Source organism: Danio rerio, chromosome 12, assembly GCF_052040795.2.
Source record: "Danio rerio strain M-AB ecotype USA chromosome 12, GRCz13ab, whole genome shotgun sequence".
NCBI lineage: Eukaryota > Metazoa > Chordata > Actinopteri > Cypriniformes > Danionidae > Danio > Danio rerio.
Window position 1 is genome coordinate 10,957,775 of NC_141032.1, and position 16,563 is coordinate 10,974,337.

Here is a 16,563-nt window from a genome sequence, read left to right on the forward strand (position 1 = left end):
TTAAAAAATCTTTAGATATTTGGAGTAAAAACAAGACAAAAACTCTAAGAAAATCTTTTTTTTTTCTCTGTGTATTAATCTGCTTAATTTATATGGCTTAGTTTTGGGCTTATTATTGAATGTTTTGACGATTTAAAGCAGGGGTGTCCAAATTCAGTCCTGGAGGGCCAGTGTCCTACAGATTTTAGCTCCAACTTGCCTCAACACACCTGCAAGGATGTTTCTAGAAAGCCTAGTAAAAGCTTGATTAGCTAGCCCAGGTGTGTCTGATTGGGGTTGGAACTAAACTTTGCAGGACACTGGCCCTCCAGGACCAAGTTTGGACATGCCTGATATAAAGTAAACTGACTTTCAATCGAGAAATAGAAATCTGTATTTCTACATATCTGTATTTTCATTATTGCTCACGAAGAGGAACGAATACTGTATTAAATGCATTGTTCATCGCTTGTTTGTGTAAAACACATTAACATTATCTAAAGGTGCTGTATTGTCAAGTGTTACAGATTAACTCACAAACTAACCTCTGAACTACAATTTTTTTTTTTGATATTTTATGTATATACATTTTCAGAAGAAAATGTGACCAATTTTATAAAGAAAGCCAAAGCCCAGGTCTCAATCATTCAAACCGTCAGTTTTAATGTGAGTGTTCACATTAATTATATACACATTATAGAGGCAATCATGCCAAAATCATCAGGAATAAAACAAAAGTCAACTAATTCAAACAGGAAACAAATCTGAAGTCAAAACATGCAAAAACAAAAGCATGTATGTTCTCATATTCTCAGAACAGAAATCTTTTTTAGAAGGTTTACAAAGTCAACCTTTAAGCTTTACATAAAAATCACAAGTTTATAAAGATTTTAATCAAATTAAGTTTTGAACAAACAAAAAACTAAATTACGACATATCTGTAATGTCCTCTGCCCTGCCCATGATCGTTTCTGCCATCTTAGGCAGGAAGGACTCCAGAAAATGGAAGAAATCTTGAAAGACGCCTGCAGTATCATTGCTCGGGTGGAAACGGAGGACAACCTTAGTGCTTTCATTCCCTCCAACAACCTCAGCGTCCACTTTGAACTCCAACGCATCGTGAAGTTTCTCCTCTTTCTCCACAATGCTCTGCGTCACCCTGCTCTCCATATCCACACAGCCTCCTTCAGGTTTGGATGCCTCATCGCTGGTCTTCAAGAGATCTCTCCGCACTTTCCGCCGGCCTGCCCAAACACGGCTCCTCTGAGTCCAAGTCCAGTGGAGTGGCTCTGGGTGCTCCAGGTCAACATCTAGCCTTTGTCTTTTCGCTTGTGTAATGGTGGAGGTTGATGGACCCTCCTCTACTGAAAGAGGCCTCTTTTTACCAGCCTCACCTTTCACTTGAATGCTAGCATCTTCTAGACTCCGGTTATTATTTACCTCTGTTTCACTTCCACTTTTGTCGGTTTTGTCCAAACTTTGAGTCTCCTCTGTGGGTGAACACTGTAAGATTTCATTAAACACCTTCTGCACAGCAGAGCAGACCTCGGCAAACCAGAGCCCCCGAAAATCCTTCCCAGCCGAAGCCAGCTGGGCACGCAAGGATTCTGGGAGACTGGCTGGCTTGAAAGGGACGCTGACCTCCAAAACCTTCTCAGCTCTGGGCTGTGAAGAGGCTGCAGCTTCACTCTGCGGTGCAAAGAGTCGCACGAGGCCCCAGGATTTGCCCTTGGCCGATTTGCGCTGGTACTGCAGACTGCGACAGTACTTCTCAGCCTCGCAGCACTCCCTCTTGAAGTTCTTCTGCGTTCGCTCATTAAGGTTTCCTGCCACATTGTGGTTCAGCTCAAACGGATCAAGGACATTCATAGGGCCCAGTCTTGGAGCTGAAGAACGCTTTGGTTTGGGACTAGAGGCATCTGCAGTTTTTAACGCTTCCATGTCACTTTTGAGGAAGTCTGTGATAGGCAGCACATGGCCATCTCTCAGAGACACCACTGACGCAGGGAAATCAAACTTGGAGTAAAAGGTGAAGAATCCAAAAAGCAAAGTGCCTGAGGGAGAGGAGATGGGGAGAGTTATAAAAGAGAGAAGCACATCATTTGCTTGTCCCTGTTCCACTTTGCCTCACCAATGGATGGTGTATTAAACATCATAAGGCCAGCGTAATGACGTCTGTGCAAGTAAAACTTCTGGGGCCTCATGTATCAACGCTGCTTACGCACAAAAACGTTGCGTACGCCAGGTTTCACGCTCAGAATCGCTCACGTTTGGATGTACTAACGATGAACTGAACGTGGGAATGTGCGCAGGTTCACGGCAGCTTTATGGCTGGCGTACGCACATTTTTTGTGCGTGTCTGTTTTATTTCCATTGGCGACTCCTAGAGGCAGTTGTGTTAAATTCCTCTCTACAAAGTGTCTGAGCCTTGTAATGGCAGTTGTATGAGACAGGTTCATCTAGCAGGTTTATAAGGTTTCCATACCATACAGTTGACCAGCTAAACTTTAAAGCACAATTTGCAGCGGTCGCCTGTTTTCCCAATGTAATCTGAGCTATCTACTGCACGCACATTGCTATAAAGACACTATCTGAAGATGAATTTGCATGCGTGAATCAAAAACATTTCCATTCAATAAATGCGCAAATAAATTATGATGCACAAACTTATTAATGATTCCTACTTGTCTTTCTCGTGATAAATAGTTGGCAAAATCTGATATGTAGCGGGGAAAAAAAGAAGAAAGAGTTCATCAGACGCTGGATTAAAACCGAGTTCATGCTCGAAAGTGTCAAAACATGTTGATATGCGTCTTACGAGCTGCGTCACTGAGACTGTTAAGGGTAATACAACATTTTACACCTATAAATCACACTATTTCTTTTTTAATTCACTCAGTGCGATGTTCAGACCCAACTGTGTTAACCGCATCAGCTAAACTTTCCCCACTCTATTTTTTTCTTTTGTTGTTAATTCCGGAGAACAAACTTGCAAATAACACCGCTTTTCTCCGGTCTACCTCTGAAAGCAGCACCTTTAATTCACATTCGGTTCAAAGTTTCTCTTTTGGCTTGCTTTTGTCATTGCTTTTTCGTTGGGTTTTCCCAAAGTAGAGTCATTAGCATATTCATACGGGGGAGGAGGCAGGGAGGGGTTGTGTGCTCGTGCATGTTGCGCTCAGTTTCACGTTCATTCGGATGTACAAAAGAATACGCGTGAGATTTGGCGTACGCAGAGTTTCATACATCTGAATTTTTTTCTGCGTATGCACAAAGCTGTAAATGTTTTAGTATGATTTCCACGCAAGTCTTCGTACATGAGGCCCCTGGACTTTACATTGAATTGTTATAGAATTTCACAATTTTAATTTTAAGAGTTCACACTTAGCTGATGATTGATTATAAAGCTTGTTTGGAATGTTGTCCCAAGAGAGATCCCTGAGTTTGCAAAGTGTGAGGGGAGTTTGAGCTCAGGTAGATCGAGAACTCCCATGCTGTAGTAGCTAATGAAAAAATAGTGATTGCTATTAAGAGATAACTACTTACTAGGAGCACGCCTATGGTGCCGATTTGGATTAAGTCAATTAACTTAAGTTGCATCTTTTTGTACAATGGGTGAGAAACCAGGAAATCCGGTGGAAACCCATGTGAGCATGGGAAAAATGCGTAAACTCCACAAAGAAACGTCGGCTGGCTTGGTAAGAACTAAAACCAGTGACGTTCTTGCAGTGAAGCAACAGTTCTAACTACTGGGACACTGTGCCACCTATCTAAGGAAGAAGGAGGAGTAGGGATGGAAGGGGGGATTCTTCAAAATGTAGATGGCTTTTATATGAAACTTAGGGTATTTATAGTGGCTTAGGAATTGTCTGATTGGTGAATCATGAATTGGATAATGTGGGACCAGCCACAAGCAATCATAAACACATGATCCTCTCAAAATTAGTTTATAAATACACTTAAATACACAAAATGAAGCCTGTATTATTTTGGAAGAACCTGTTTAAAGTCATACATGCCTTTTTCTTTTTTAGACTTGATTATAGTCTAGATTTGGCTATCAAACTGCAAATGGTGCAGAATGCAGCAGCAAAACTTTTGACAGGCACTGAAATGGGATCACATTTAAGATTTTTCTAGCTTTAAATGGTTACAGTCCCCTCATTTATAATGGATCTGATCTAGACGAAGAACTCAGAGATTGTCAAGCTCTGAATTTACATCAGTAGTTCTGTGGACAAAATGAAAAAAAGAGAGGAGATCACTGCTGCCGCTCTACAACCTGCCTCTTAAAATCAGGCAATGCTTCACTTTTAATGACATTTTAAACAACAGTTTAAACATGTACAATTTACAGAAGCATTTGACCTTAAGCCAGGCAAACAGCAGATTTTGAGGCGAATACTGACTTGTGCGACTTTTTTGTGAATCTAGCTGAATTTCAGCTGTCATGCATTGTTTTTCTTGCTGTGCAGTGTACAGGGGGTGCAGAGAGGCGATTAACCTCCCCAGATCTTTAATCGGATGCTTTTCTGACATGTCCTCGATTTTACTCAGCCCTCATGAGGGAATTGCACAGTTGAGTTGAGCATTTGCGCCCTCACTGGATCTGCTCAAAAGATAAATCCAGCATCTACCGGTTTACCAATAACAAACAAAGAAAGAAGCAGGAGCATGTTACATGTTGTTTTCATACACACAGTTTGAGCAGTCAAGATGCTGCTGAGCAATCGGACAGTATAGTGTATATGGCAAGAATCATGAGCTTTGCCTTCAGATTGTTATTAATTGCCTTGCTGAGGTTCCATCTCTGGTCTGAGTGCTGTTAAGTGTATTGAGTGGAAATGCGATTTTATTTTTATACAGGAGATTTTTTGTTGTTGTTGTAGAAAAAAGAAAGTAGACAGTGTGGTCACCCCTTTTGTCGTATTAACATGTTTTATAAATAAAGGTTAGGCTAGCTTTATTTATAATTTGTTTTGTGAACTTGAAGTATTTGAAAGAATGTGTACATTAGTATGGTGACTGTGAAAATGATAACTTGAATCCACATTCAATTCAATTCAATTCAGCTTTATTTGTATAGCGCTTTTACAATGTAGATTGTGACAAAGCAGCTTCACATAAATGGTCACAGTAACTGGAACAGTGTGGTTCAGTTTTTAGTGTTTAAGTTCAGTTCAGTTCAGTTTAGCTCAGTTCAGTGTGCTTTAATCATGGCAAAATGTCTTGATTAAAATATGTTCCTGAGGTAGACTTCCTTAAAGACATTATCATCCAAGTTGTACGTTAATAAGTTTCTTTAGAAAGCTTCACTCTATCAGGTTAGAGCCATATATAATTTTTTGGCATAAATGCAAATGAGACAATGAGAACAGAAGTGCGAACAATCTTCTAGCTAATTGGAAAGCCGAAAAAATTAAAGTAAAATAAAGCCTCTTTCCCAATTTTTTTAAATAAAATATCATATTACTTTTACATGACCAAGAGTTTTGTCATCTTAGTAATTATAAAATGGATGCAACTATAAGATCATATCTGGTACTTACAGAGATCTTCAGTGTTTTTGCTGGGCGGTACACTAAAGGGCTGGCTAGGAAATGTGCAATCCCATTCCTCAATAGCACACTCCTCTTCCTCACCTACACAAACAAAACAACGTTATTACATTTACTACTCATCTCATCCTCAATAGATACTACTTTCCCCGAACTTAATCCTACTTCTGCATTTTATGTTTCTTGCAATACAAAATACATTAGAAATCCAAAATAAATAGCAGTCTTGGTCAACGCACAGGCCATGTTCTTGAGCTGATTGACAGAAGGAAGCACAGGAGGCTCTCGATTCTGAAGGAAGAAGATCACCAGCAGCGTGAGAGCGTAATTGTTCAACAATGGACCCGGGCCAGACAGGTTTCCTATGAAAATAAACAGACACAAAGTTTTATGGTACATATAAATTACACAAAAACTGCCAAGAAAATTCCAGCCATAAATAATCTAAAAATAATGTAAAACTAGTTGTGTTCTTAACAAATAAAAACATTTTAGGTCCATAATTGCTTATGTAAATATTATTGTCAACTAAGAACATTTTAAATGATTGCCTCATTTCATTAGTATTATTAAAAAATATAAAGAACGTTCAAGAATTGAGTTGTACGTTTGTTTTACAGTAGTAAACATTTTAAGTGGACCTTTTATCAAAGCTGTCCTGAAACTACTGAACAACACACATTGATCCAATTCAAATGTTGACTACTGTATGTGTAGATTATTAATTACTGTGCTGCAATGATGTACCTTACAGTACTGAGAGTTATGATTTGTGCATTATTACAAATATTATATCAATGAAAACAAACTTTGCTGTAAAATATGTGTTCATGTATGGCAAAATCATAGACTGTAAAATATATGGACGTAGTATCCATGACGTCACCCATAGGTTTCTGAAGAGAGCAAAAGAAGCCACAAGTAGGCATGGCCAACAGTCGCCATTTTGTTCGAGCGTCATCGCACTCATGGCGGGATACCAAACAAGGGCAAAGAGGTGGAGAGTGAGCGGAGCTACAGACACCTGCTGGCATTTTGCTTGGACCTGGTTCAGACACACTTTGGGAAAACGCCTAATACTTTATCACCTCCGACTGGTTTGTGTTCTGACCACATGTGCTTAGCTGTACACTATATCAATAAAGTGTTTAGTCTTTTAAAAACACTGCTGTAATAAATTGAGCCACTAAGTATTGTTCTTATGATGTTTTCCTACAGGAGGAAAACGCAAATTACTTCCAAACACTTCAGATATAGTCTGTGTTATTAAATTTAGGACTATTAATGAAATGTAGCATAACACTGTATGATAACACTTTAGATGACTGTTCTACAGTCCACATCTAATCAATCTGTCAGATTCTGCAGTGCATTACAGCTCTAAAGAACATTATAAATGATAAATGATCTTAAATAAAACAAATACATTTATAGAGATAGTATATAAGTCTATAACATTACTCACATGGGAAACGTGAATGGTTCGTGAGCACAATCAAGTGCACACAGCATCCCATATCATTTGATAATTGTAGAAAATAATCCCAAAAGGCAACTGACTGTGTAAAGCCACATAAAACTAAACAAAAATTAGTAGCTAATTTGCCGGAGTCAGCTGAGGTGACGTGACGGCGACCAGCAAGACCTAGCTGTCAATCAAGTGGCCACACCCTTAATTATGCAAACTTAATGCATAACCTAATATAACCTAATATAAAGGAAACTGAAAAAATTCACCCCCCTCACAGTTGTCACAAAGGGTAATATTAGCTTTATGAACCAAAATCAATCTTTGTACCTGGCTGTAAACACCTTTTTTCTGCTGTAAAGTTGGCCATTCTAACAGTGGGCTCAATTGAAATTTATGGAGCCAGGACTAGTGGATTTTCGATGAATTGCAGTTTCAGTTACTTCCGTATTGCCCTCAAGAGGGAGAGCGGGAGGTTGCCGCTTTGGCAAAATGTTTAAATATTGCAAAATGTTTAAGACACTTAATAGACATATACTTAATTGTCATTTTCAATTATATTACCTGCTAGTTGTTTCTGCTTAGCCCATAAACGGATGGTGTAGACTAAGGGTCGGAGTCTGGAGTCGATACCTGAACACAACTGCAGAAATTTTGTGTTCCTTACTGCCAATCTGGTGCAGAAAGAGGAAGACATTAGAGACACGGACGTCTACTCGCATGTCACTAATGCAAAGTCTACTACAATCTAGTGGAGTTTTTCACTTCACAGTCAGAAATCACCTGTTGTTGATAGTGATGTCTCCTTGGAGGTTGAGCTCCTTGTGACTGAACTTGACCACAGGAAGTCGAGCAGTGCTGAGCGCCTGTACTTTGTGAACACCAGGAACGCACTTCCTCAAAATAACAGCAACCAGCTCCAAAATTTCAGCAGGAGAGGCAGTGGACAGGTCAATGTCAGACAAAATGGAGTCTTCAGAATGGCAATCCTCAGACTGGTTCTCTCCTGTCTGGTGAATATTGGACATTTTATAGACTGGAAAAAGATTTGATGATTTGATGTTTGAGTTTACATGTCAAGTGTTAAATGGTTAGTTCACCCAATAACAAAACACCTTTTATTAATTACTTGCTCCTATGTCATTCCAATGCTTGGAGATCTTTATTCATCCTCAGAACACAAATAAAGGTATTTTAGATGAAATCCAGGAGCTCAAGCATCCTTGAGATATTCAAAGGAACCAAAAACATTGTTAAAACATTCTGTGTGGCTCAACTATAATCATACAAAGTTCAGAAAACACTTTTGTGTACCAAAAAAAAAAAAACTTTATTATAAAACTATCCTGTTCACTTTTGTCCTCCTCATCATCAGGGTGTGTGTTAACTAAGGGCACACTGATCTGATGTGGAAAACACAGACAAAACAAAGGAGTAAACAACAGTATTTTGGCACAAAAAGTGCTCTTGGAGCTTCATTTGATCACAATTGAACCACTGAAACTACATTGTTTTGGGTTGGAGCAAAATGGTGTTAAAATATCTTTATTTGTGTTCCAAAATTAATAAAGGTTAAAAATGTTCATTTTTGGGTGAAATAACCCTTTAATGTAGTCAACATACCTGTTCTGAAGACTTTGCACGAGCTTGAAATACTTTGGTGTTCTCAAGGTCAAGGAACAGATCAAGATCACAGGAGTGAAGCCCAAAGGTGTTCACAGACGAGCCAAAGGGCACAATCTGGCAATCTGTATAGCAAGACGCAAAATAACATTCAGAGGAATCATTTTTACATCACTAGAAAACAAAAGGGGAAAACATTTAGAGAACAAATGCTGCTAATTAAATAATTAACTAATTAATTCTGCACTGATTAAAGTCGCAGTTAATCAGAAGCAAACGCAGATTTTTTCTTCTGTACTGTTATGTACATGTAAGTAAAGAAATCATGGAGTATTGGTTGATTCAGTGCATCAGCTGTTGATTGGATTTTAAGAAGTGTTGCACATACTTTAATATGCATTATTAGCCCCCCTGTTTTTTCCCCCCCAGTTTCTGTTTAATAAAAGAGAAGATTTTTTCAACACATTTCTAAACATAATAGTTTTAATAACTAAGTTCTCATGTCTGATTTATTTTATCTTTGCCAATGATGACAGTAAATAATATTTTATAAGACCCTTCTATACAGCTTAAAGTGACATTTAAAGGCTTAACTAGGTTAATTAGGTTAACTAGGCAGGTTAGGGTAATTAGGCAAGTTATTGTATAACGATTGTTTGTTCTGTAGACAGTCGAAAAAAAAATTAGCTTAAAGGGGCTAATAATTTTGTCCTTAAAATGGTGTTTAAAAATTAAAAAACTGCTTTTATTCTAGCTGAAATAAAACAAATAAGACTTTCTCCGGAAGAAAAAATATTATCAGACATACTGTAAAAAATTCCTTGCTCTGTTAAACATCATTTGGGAAATATCAAAGAAGAAGAAGAAAAAAAATCAAAAGGGGGCTAATAATTCTGACTTTAACTATACAACACCAAGAGGAACATACATTTTTAGTGGCAAAACCCCTTAGGTTTAAAAATAAATGTTTATTCCTGAGATTAAGATAACATTTAAATGATTTACATATTAGTCAATTGTAATTTTGTAATCAATGTCTGAATAGCAACTTAATTACTCAATAAGAAATTATTACTTTACTCAATACTACCTAATATTAATAAAACTCTAGATGCATAGACGATAGAAATTAATATATATATATATATATATATATATATATATATATATATATATATATATATATATATATATATATATATATATATATATATATATCTCAAAAAATGTTTAAAATTAATGACACCATATTTTTTATACACACCACATATTGACATAAATTTCTTAATTATTTACAATTTTCTTAAACAGTATTGTGGATCTTATATTTAAACACAATGTCGGAGCTGTATTTTCTTTCATTTCGTTGTATTTGATAGGTACATTTATACCTAGCAATATTATTTATATATATTATTTATAAATAATATAACAATTTTTTTACAAATTTTTTATCTAAATTAAATTATACAGAACGGTTGAATTTATTTACAGTATATTTACAGTAAAGTAATCCCATTTGTTACTTTTTTAGCAGAAAAATAATTTAATTACAGTAACTACTTACACACAGAGTGTACCAACTCAATTTAATTTTAATTAATTATTAGCTTTGTCATAAAGAAACCCTATCTAAGGATAAGAATGCAGTTTCAGTCAAGAGCAGACCTGGAAAGAACTCTGTGAAGACTTCCTGCAGCAGCTGAACTAGAAGATCTCTCACTTTCTTCTCGTTGTCTTTCAGCTCCAAACTCTCGACTACTTTCTGTATCTGCTCATTTACCTTTAAAACACACATACACACACAAACATTGTTTTAGGAAGATGTAGAAAATGCTTTTGTTTATGCCGGTGAATGTGAAGAGCTCTTACAGACATAGCCTTGCAGAGCTCAAAGTTAAGTTTGTCCAGGCTGATCAGGGTGTTTTTGCAGTCTTGTTTCCCTCTGCTGGCCAGCTTGAACTCTTTCTTCTCTCTGGGTTTGACACGGAGCTTGAGTCCATTTAGCTGATGCTGTGGTTGTGCCAGAGCTGCCTGAACATCCTGAGACTCCGAAAACTCAACTATGGCATACACACCCTACACAGAACAATAACACTGCAATTACAATCTATAATAAACGTATATGCAGCATCTAATTTGACAGGCAAACTTCTAAGGCATCCAATGTATTGAAAACATCAAATCTTTTTTTAAAAACCTATTGTATAAATTTTGAATGCATGCATTTTTAATCAAGCAAAATGCCTTTTATTATGATATGTATTATAATTAGGTTTATGCACAAATTCTTTGTTGTAAAACTTATTATAATAAAGTAAAATTATGAATAACTTTTATATTTTAATATTTCAAAATGGACAACGATTTAAAGAGGCATTTTTATTGAATCAATGTAGTATATATATTTTCAAAAATGAAATATTATACTTTTGAGGAATGTTTATTTGTACAATTCTAATTCGTTATTGTATTGCAGTGTATTACACTGTGTTTTGGTCAAACGATAAACAATACCTTTGATAATAAAACTAAGCACTAACATATTATCTTAATACTAAAAGTAATATTAAAGTATTGCTATGGTGTTAAAGACCTCACTGCCTCACAATAGATATAAATTTCCGCAACTTTTAGGCCTCCATATAAAACTGAGGTGTTTTGCTTCCTTGAGAATGAGGTCCATACTATAAGACATGTTGGTAATGTTCAATTACAATTTTTTTCACAGTACAATTTTACACACCCGCCTATACAAGATTAAAACATACATCTGCACATTTGATTGGTTTTCCAAATTAGTTTTTGCAACTGTTTACATGGCAATTTTTACAAATACTATCCTGCATTTGTACTATAAAATTGGCATGTAGGGAATCTGCCATTTTTGACCAAAATGATATTACAGTGACCAAAGATTCAAACAATTTTAATCCTAAATCAATTTTACCTAAACTACTATCAACAAAACACAGCCGTTTTGTTTATGGAAGGCTACTTTGCAGAGGACACTCAAAGTATTTCAAAGTATTTTTATTAATCCATCAAACAGAGTTAATATGGAAGGCAGGAGTTGGCCATAGTATTTTGGGATCATTTGTTTAAAATGAAGTGATTTAAAGTATTTAAATTTACTAGTTATAGCAAAATCTAGCAACACGAATGAGTCAAGATGTACCTCATTTTCTTTATTTCTTGTGCTATGCACTAGGCATGGGCTGGTATGAGTTTCTGACGGTATGATAACGTTGGACAAAAATATTAAGGTTTCAGTGTTTTACAGTATTGTGATTACAGCTCTATAATAAGTTCTTTATAAATGTCTGGGTAAAAAACAAAACACTTTTTTCCCTTTTGCACACAATATATTTTATTTTGAGAAATGTTATAAATATTTTGGAGCTGTAAACATGTCAGGATAAAAAATTCCAATAAATCATAGACTTCTGCTGGCTTCATTTATTTAAAAAGCAGATTTTTTTTTTACAATTTAAAACGGCACCTTTGGATATCTCTTCTGCTGGAGATACTGTTGTACTAAAAAACAAAACAAAAAAATAAATAAAAAATCTTTTACATACCTTTTTGACGGTTTGAAAATTTTGACGGTTTTAAAACCTTGACTTTTCCAAACCGCAGTATACCTTGAAAGTGGTTATCATCCCATGTCTAGTATGCACATGTATAATTTTTTTAAAAAGCCGACATGTTATAACTTATATGTATCTTTTTTTTTTTAAATCAGCAAGAAGTTTTGTAAATGTGGTATTTTTCAGGACTTATTTTGGCTGGAGAATGCTGTGATGACTTCTGTAGATTACTAAACTATGCATATACAGAACTGACAAAATAAATAAATAAATAAAACTAACTGTCCATATGCAGGCTGTGATGATCGATATCTCTCTCTCTCTATATATATATATATATATATATATATATATATATATATATATATATATATATATATATATATATATATATATATATATATATATATATATATATCCTTTTTTCATGTCAGGTCGGAATTAATATAGTGCTTGTTTGCAGAAGCAAACAAGCACTGGGGCCACTTTCTACGCCTCGTCATGGCCACGGAGGAGCACAACCGAGCAGGGAGTCTGCATGTGTTTATGTGCGTGCTCAATAACTTTGAGTGCACACTCTAATAATAAAATGATGAAAGTTTTAATGAGCAGGTTTTACAGTTGAAACGATCGCTTCAGAAAACATGGATGAATAAATTGTGAGTTGTTGATTCATTATTAGCTTAGGTCAGAATAATCATACTTTTCTGTCAGACAGAGTTTTGCTACATCTGTTGATGTTAGTGTAATGTTTAGAAATTTGTGCCATATAGAAAATCAGCACCAGGATTTTTTTTTCATTAACTTTTTTTTTTTTCACTAACTAAAGGTGCATGGTTGTTTATACATGAAAGACATTTAATAATATAATGATCAACATTTTCATATAATTTGGCTGCTGTCTAACTGCAATTGATATTACAAAATGCAAGTGATGACAAAGGTTTAACCCTTTCAGGTTGGTTTCAATCTAAATTTACCCAGCCTATTATTTTTCCTGGATTTTTTCATCACATGGTTCCTAAATACATGTAAATGCAGGCAATGTAATAACAAAAAGCCCCATTTGGTGTCCCTACACTATTTAGAGTTACAGTCTTGCTTATTTGAATCACTAACCAAAATTAACAAAAACAGATGGTAAAGGCAGTGTGTGTATTAACCTTCTGTTTGTCCATGATCACATCCGTCACCAGTCCAAACTGTTGGAAATACTCCTTCAGCTCAGTCTGAGACGTGTCTGCTTTAAAGCCGCTCACAAACACACTGTTTTCTTCCTGAGTTTTCCGCTGAGCTCTGAGGCGCAGGAGATGCAGGTGTTTCTTTCCTTTAACATGATCTTCCAAACTGGGCCCTGAACAAAAACACAACAGTGAAGTGTGGAAATAAACAGTTGGGGTAAAGTTGGTTTTATAGCAGCACATTCAGTCTTTCTCTTTAATAATATAATTTCAGAAAAGCATTATTCTAGTCCAATTCTGAATAGGAAAATCATATTAGCAGCCAATGACTATCAAAGTAAAACATTGTTCATGGTCAATTAAATAGTGCTAATATTGCTATGAAGACATACTTGCAATTTCAGACCCAATATTCAAAGTAGCGTGGTAAACTTTATAGGGGCTCTGTCAAAATGTTAAATATGAACTAATGTGCGAATATAAACCAACGTTTTCTTAAAAAAACAAACATCTGCTGAATAGTAGACATGGGACGATAACTGTTTTTCAGGTATACCGCGGTTTGGAGAAGTCAAGGTTTTAAAACGGCAAAAACTTTCGTTATATTGTTCCTACGGTATATTTAAGATTTTTTTTGTATTGTTTTTTTTTTTTTTTTTTTTTAGGAAAACAGTATCTCCAGAAAAGATATCCAAAAATTTTGTTTTAAATTGCAAATAATCAGTGCTTTTCAAACTAATGAAGACAGCTAAAGTTACTGTTCCAACATAAACATAAACACATCTTAGTTTTTAATTTTAAAGCTTTAGTTTGTTAGTTTGGTAATTACAACAGTGCATATCTAGTTTGTTGGAGTACTGTTCAAAAACTTGTAACACTAGATCAGCAGATATACTCTTACTTAAGATGCTATTTTTTCCACAGAGTTAGGTCGACCTGCATTCTCCAAGTATGCTCCATATGTATGGAATGAGCTTCAAGATATACTACTTATGAAATCCGTACAATCTATTGCTATATTTTAAAATATTTTAAAGATTGTCAGTGCACACGTTTTAATAAGTAATTATATGGTTTATACTAGTTTTGTGTCTATATGCTGTGACATGTATTTCTGTCTTGACCAGAACTCCCTAGTAGAAGAGATATTGCATCTTAATGGAACATTCCTTGTTAAATAATAATTTATTTATATATATATATATATATATATATATATATATATATATATATATATATATATATATATATATATATATTGTGTGTGTTCAAATGGGAGAAATGTTTTACCCAAGTTTTTTTACACAGACAATTAAAAATAAATATGAAGAACCTATTTTAGAGCAGTAACCACAACACGTGAAACAGTGATATTTTTATCCAAGGTTATCATACCATCAGAATCCTATACCTATGCCCGTGCCTACTGAGTAACTTAGTACATTGAAAAATACATAACAGGGAAAATGACGACTTGAAAGGATTGTATTATCTTGATTACCATGTAAAGTTAAACACAGTAATGTTATGCACGAGTGAAATTAACATGGAATGAGTACAACAATCAAGCAAGAAACGTAAACGTTTGGTTTAATCTAAACGTCAATATACATTCCCGCAACTGCATGACTTTGAGTTGAAGTATTGTATTATAACAGGTCTTTCTGCTTTATAAACGTGTTTCACTTGTGTTGCGCTGATGTTAGTTTGTAGATTATTGCTACTTACTGTTAGGTATGTTAACATGGCAGAGGTTGCAATGAAATCCCTTTTGAGTTGTCTGGATGTCTTTGTCGAGCTCCATTGAGAGACTGTGCTGCTACTTTGAAGGAAAGAGTCCGAGCTACAAAACACAAGTCAAATCTCCCTCCATGATGTTCCGTTGCGTCCGTCGCCTCAATTCGTCCAGCGGAAAAGCAGAGCGGGCAATTGAGTTCCGCTCTGTAAAAGGTTCTCAGAAAATATGATTAAGTGACAAAATTTGATTTCTACAAAAGTATGTAGATTTATCGTCTCAAAAACTTAAAATAAATGTTAAATCATCAAGACAGTGAGAATATAATACTTTTTATGCATGGCTTTTTTTTAACACGGTTTGCAGAAAGCATTCAGTGCAAATTTCATATCAAAAGAATCTTATCAGCCATATTTGGAATAAAAATCTTTTGATGATACATAAAAACACTATATTTAAAAAGTGCATCCACAAAATACTGTCATTTAAACTTTTTCTTTCTTGCTTATTCTTCAAACCACTCATTTATCAGCAGGTTTAAATATTTTAAAATATTCTAAATTTCAGCATAATTCATTATTTATATACTTTAGCAAGTGTTTTTACTTGAATTTGATATGCAGTGAAGTAAAGAAACATTCTTTCACATATATTGAGGTTTTATGTTAAAAAGTTATCTGAAACATCAACAGACACCTTACTTAAATTTAATATACTCTGTAAGTTTATAAACAAATATTGAAAACGTGTTTTTTTAAATTTGTAGTTGACCTCAATCTGCAATCCACACGCACATTTTATACCTGTCAAACATGAGATTTATAGAAGATATGCACCAACAAAAATGCAATGTTTTATATTAGTTAGTAGGACCTGGTGTAGCTATATTAGAAAATAAAGAGCTGTCCGACATATGAAATTCAAATAAATAAAAAATAAAATATCAGAAATGTGCTTCTTGAGTACTCACTTCATTATTTAGAAGATAGGATACATATTTTTATATTTACAGGACAAAATCTAACATTTTATATTACACTTGCAGTCTTTAGATAGTGTAAAGATGCTCAGCATGTGGACAGTTAAAGGTTGTGTATGTGTCTTCAGCTGTTTATTGTGCCCAACATGCTTTACACATGTAGATTTTCACCATTGATTTTCGTATTTTTCCCAGAAAAAAGGCATGTCATGAGAAAAACGCTACTTAGATCTAACTAAAACATAATTACTCCAGATATCTTTAAAAAGCAGCCGTTTATTTGCATTTTTTATTAAACCTTGTTATTCTTTCTAGTCAATAGGTTAAATTATCAAAGAATGTAGTGCTAACACCAGGTCTAAATTTCACAAATAATATTGAAACAGGCAAATTTACAAGTCAAAAGAAGGTTTTATTTACAGACTAATTAAATCAAACAAAACCAATATA

At 34.9% G+C, this 16,563-nt stretch overlaps 1 protein-coding gene across 1 annotated transcript; it reads right to left on the minus strand.

The window, feature by feature from the left end:
- Positions 1 to 618: 618 nt before the first annotated feature.
- Positions 619 to 15,246, minus strand: tut1 (terminal uridylyl transferase 1, U6 snRNA-specific). The gene is given in 10 exon segments (NM_001030188.1): positions 619 to 2,033; positions 5,529 to 5,621; positions 5,777 to 5,899; positions 7,570 to 7,679; positions 7,789 to 8,015; positions 8,629 to 8,753; positions 10,297 to 10,411; positions 10,501 to 10,707; positions 13,382 to 13,572; positions 15,128 to 15,246. Coding segments are annotated over 10 exon segments (2,394 nt in total). The 5' UTR covers positions 15,204 to 15,246; the 3' UTR covers positions 619 to 906.
- Between the last annotated feature and the right edge of the window lie 1,317 nt (positions 15,247 to 16,563).